General features: G+C 38.3%; 1 protein-coding gene across 1 annotated transcript in view; it reads left to right on the plus strand.

Moving 5' to 3' along the window:
• The window catches only part of raver2 (ribonucleoprotein, PTB-binding 2), a 68,658-nt gene that overhangs the window by 58,349 nt on the left and 7,393 nt on the right, over nucleotides 1–2,916 (plus strand). The window contains exon 9 of the mRNA XM_035653590.1: nucleotides 807–918. Within this exon, the coding sequence (XP_035509483.1) occupies nucleotides 807–918 (112 nt within the window). The remainder of the gene's footprint in view (nucleotides 1–806; nucleotides 919–2,916) is intronic.

The raw sequence follows: 2,916 nt of genomic DNA on the forward strand, positions 1-2,916 counted from the left end.
TGTGTGTGTGTGTGTGTGACAACTGACATGGGTTAGTGTGAGGGTTAGAGTAGTAGTTGTGGACATGTGAATATGTGCCCTTACATTTTCATCTTCAGCACTTAATGCATAATGAAACTAAATAACACTCAAATCACCCAACCTAATTGCTTCTTTTCTGTTTTAAAGGAAGACCTTGAGGTGTTGAGATTTCCCTCCACATTTTGAATTGCATATTTTAAGGGGTATTTTCTTTAATTACTGAAGTGAAAGTTAAGTCACAGTAACTATTTTACATATATATATAATTAATATATAAAGATGCAGTGTTTGTTAGAGACGGAGAATACTGTGTATATTTTTCTTTCTTTCTTTTATGACCCTCCACCACCTCCCGCTTTTTAAACTCTATATTTGCTTGGCTTTTTCTTTTATGTTCCTCGTCATTTCCTCTGGCTTTCCAAATAATATATACAATTGCAATAGAGCAGAGGAAAATGTAAAAAAGGATCAAAGATAATAAACATACTGTATATACTCAAAGTACAGTTCTTTTCTTCTTTCGCTTCTGTAGTATGTATATGTAAGATATTTGAACAGTCCCTGCCACAGGTGGAGCTGCTGTTTTCATGCATTGCTTTTCTAATGCATGATTTCTGTCTGTCCCTTCTGGATTCCTGTCCCTGTTCTTTCTAATCCCTCTCCTTCTCCACCTTCTCTCGTTTTTCTTTTGATAACGTTTCTCTCCCACTTTATCTTTGCTCTCCTTCTTTCTTGATGTGATGTTCTTCCATCTCCTCCTCATCCTCCTCCTCTCTCCTCTACAGGTCTCCAGTCTGCTCGGAGACCCGTCCAGGCTGCTGATGCAGAAAGCTTTGTCTCTGCGTCCTCCAGGCCTCGTGCCACTGGGGAAAGGCCTGCTGGGAGACTCCCCTACTGGTGAGGATGGCCGATTATCAGTACGCCCTTGTCAAATGACTTGGTGTAATTACTGCAGACTAATGAGACCATGTTGAGACCTACAGTACGTCTCCCTCCAGTGTTTTTGTTAATGCTACGTTCAAATTTGTTTTGTTCTTTTCTCTTATTCTGTCATCTGCAATTGTAAGAGCATCTGAAAACGTTTAATTAGTGCTGCACCCTGTTTCTGTTGTGTGGAGGAAAACAATATCCCAAACTGCTGTAAAGCAAAATGTATAACGCAGGGACCAAGTGGCACAAGTGGTCTCAAAATGAGTGTAGTAACTATTTATTGCTTGTGATTAAATATAAGATTTAGGTTTAACGTGAACTTGCTTTTTCAAGTAATATCTTTAAAGATAGTTTTATGATCAGCCTTGTGTAGACTGCCCCAAAAGTGAGCAGGGCATACACTTTTTTTTGACTAAACATAGACATAAAAGCACATAAAAGAGGACTGCATTTTACTGGAAAGATTTATACTCATGGTTGAATCCTGACAGCTTCCATGATTAATGTACCTCAGCTCAAAGCCAGTATCCTGTTATGGCTGTTTAGATAAGCAAGCTGTACAGGTATTTAACGTCATACCCCACAACAAACCAACATGTTGGTTTGTAAAATAAGCTTACATAAACCCCAGCTGAGACCACCTGTTTCAAGCAATAAAAGAGTACATATGCCTCAGTATTCCAAAGAGTATTTGTATTTTCTCAGATATTTCTCACTCTTATAAAAAAATGACTTATTCTTCTTCTTACTCAGTGTGAATTTCTTACTTGACATGTAGCAGTATTTTTTTTAACAATAACTGGTGTAAAAAGGTTTTTAATGCAGAAGAGGGAGGTGATATACAATTTAAAGGATATAACCCTCAATCATGATATGTTAATGTCAGCTGTCAGGGATGCCCCTCAGCAGATTCCCTGAATGCCTCACAGTCTTACATTACTATACAACACACCCTCCAGAAAACTGCAGTGCATTTACAATTCAAATCCCCAGCTGAGTAAAGTTGTGCTGTTTTAAATGGAAATTATATATCACAGACTGTCTGTGCACTAACACTAGCAGTTGTGTGTATGTGCGCTAATGTATTCGTGTGTGTGTGTGTGTGTCCCTATTTGATTGTGTATATCAGTCTGTAATGTGAGGCTTTTATCAGTGCATGTGTCTGCTGGGATTGTTAGCTTAAGGCTTGTTAGAACTGATTCCTTTATTGTGCTGTGGAGGCCATTTGTCACAGCAATATTGGATTTATAGTAAGTGTGTGTGCCTGCGTGCATTCAACTTTAGTGTGTGTGTGTGTGTGCATCTTTAAATTATGTGTGCCTGTGCGTTTATGTCTGAATGTTTTTTGTGCTTGTGTATATGTATGTGTGTACATATTTGTTTTTATTAAACCCTGGAGTGAGTGAAATATTGTGAGTGTGGAGCAAAGTGCCGGGCTGTAAATAAACATGATAAGTGATGATGTATGAGCCGTTCTCAAATATTACAACTGGCCCTACAGAGACGGTCGGGCTGGGCTCTGTAGTTTCCAGCCGTCTCAGTGATTTGTCTCTGTCCAAAGGAGACAGAGACACTGATGGTCATCAGTAAAAACCATTTCACGTGTTTATCTGGCATCTCCTTCTTTTCATTTCCTTTCACATCATTTATTTTTCTTTACATTGCTCTCCTGTTCTGTATTTTGTCTTCCCCATGTTTTACTTTCTTTAATTTTACTTTGTTTGTTTTTTTTCCTTTTCATTCCCTTTCTTCCATTGTTTCCCATTTTTTCCTTTCCTTTGCTTCTCTTGATCTTTTTCCCTACTTATGCCTTTCTTATACTTTACTTTCTCTCACTTTCCCCTCCTTTTGCTCTCTTCTCCTTTCCTTTCCATTGTTTTACATCCTTTCCTTCATTTGTCTCACTTGTTGTCTGTCCTTCGTTTTTCCTTTCTCTTCTTTTCCTGTTCGCTTCTTCTCATTTCC

Source organism: Morone saxatilis, unplaced genomic scaffold (genome assembly GCF_004916995.1).
Source record: "Morone saxatilis isolate NCDOM2014 unplaced genomic scaffold, NCSU_SB_2.0 Contig12, whole genome shotgun sequence".
Lineage (NCBI taxonomy): Eukaryota > Metazoa > Chordata > Actinopteri > Moronidae > Morone > Morone saxatilis.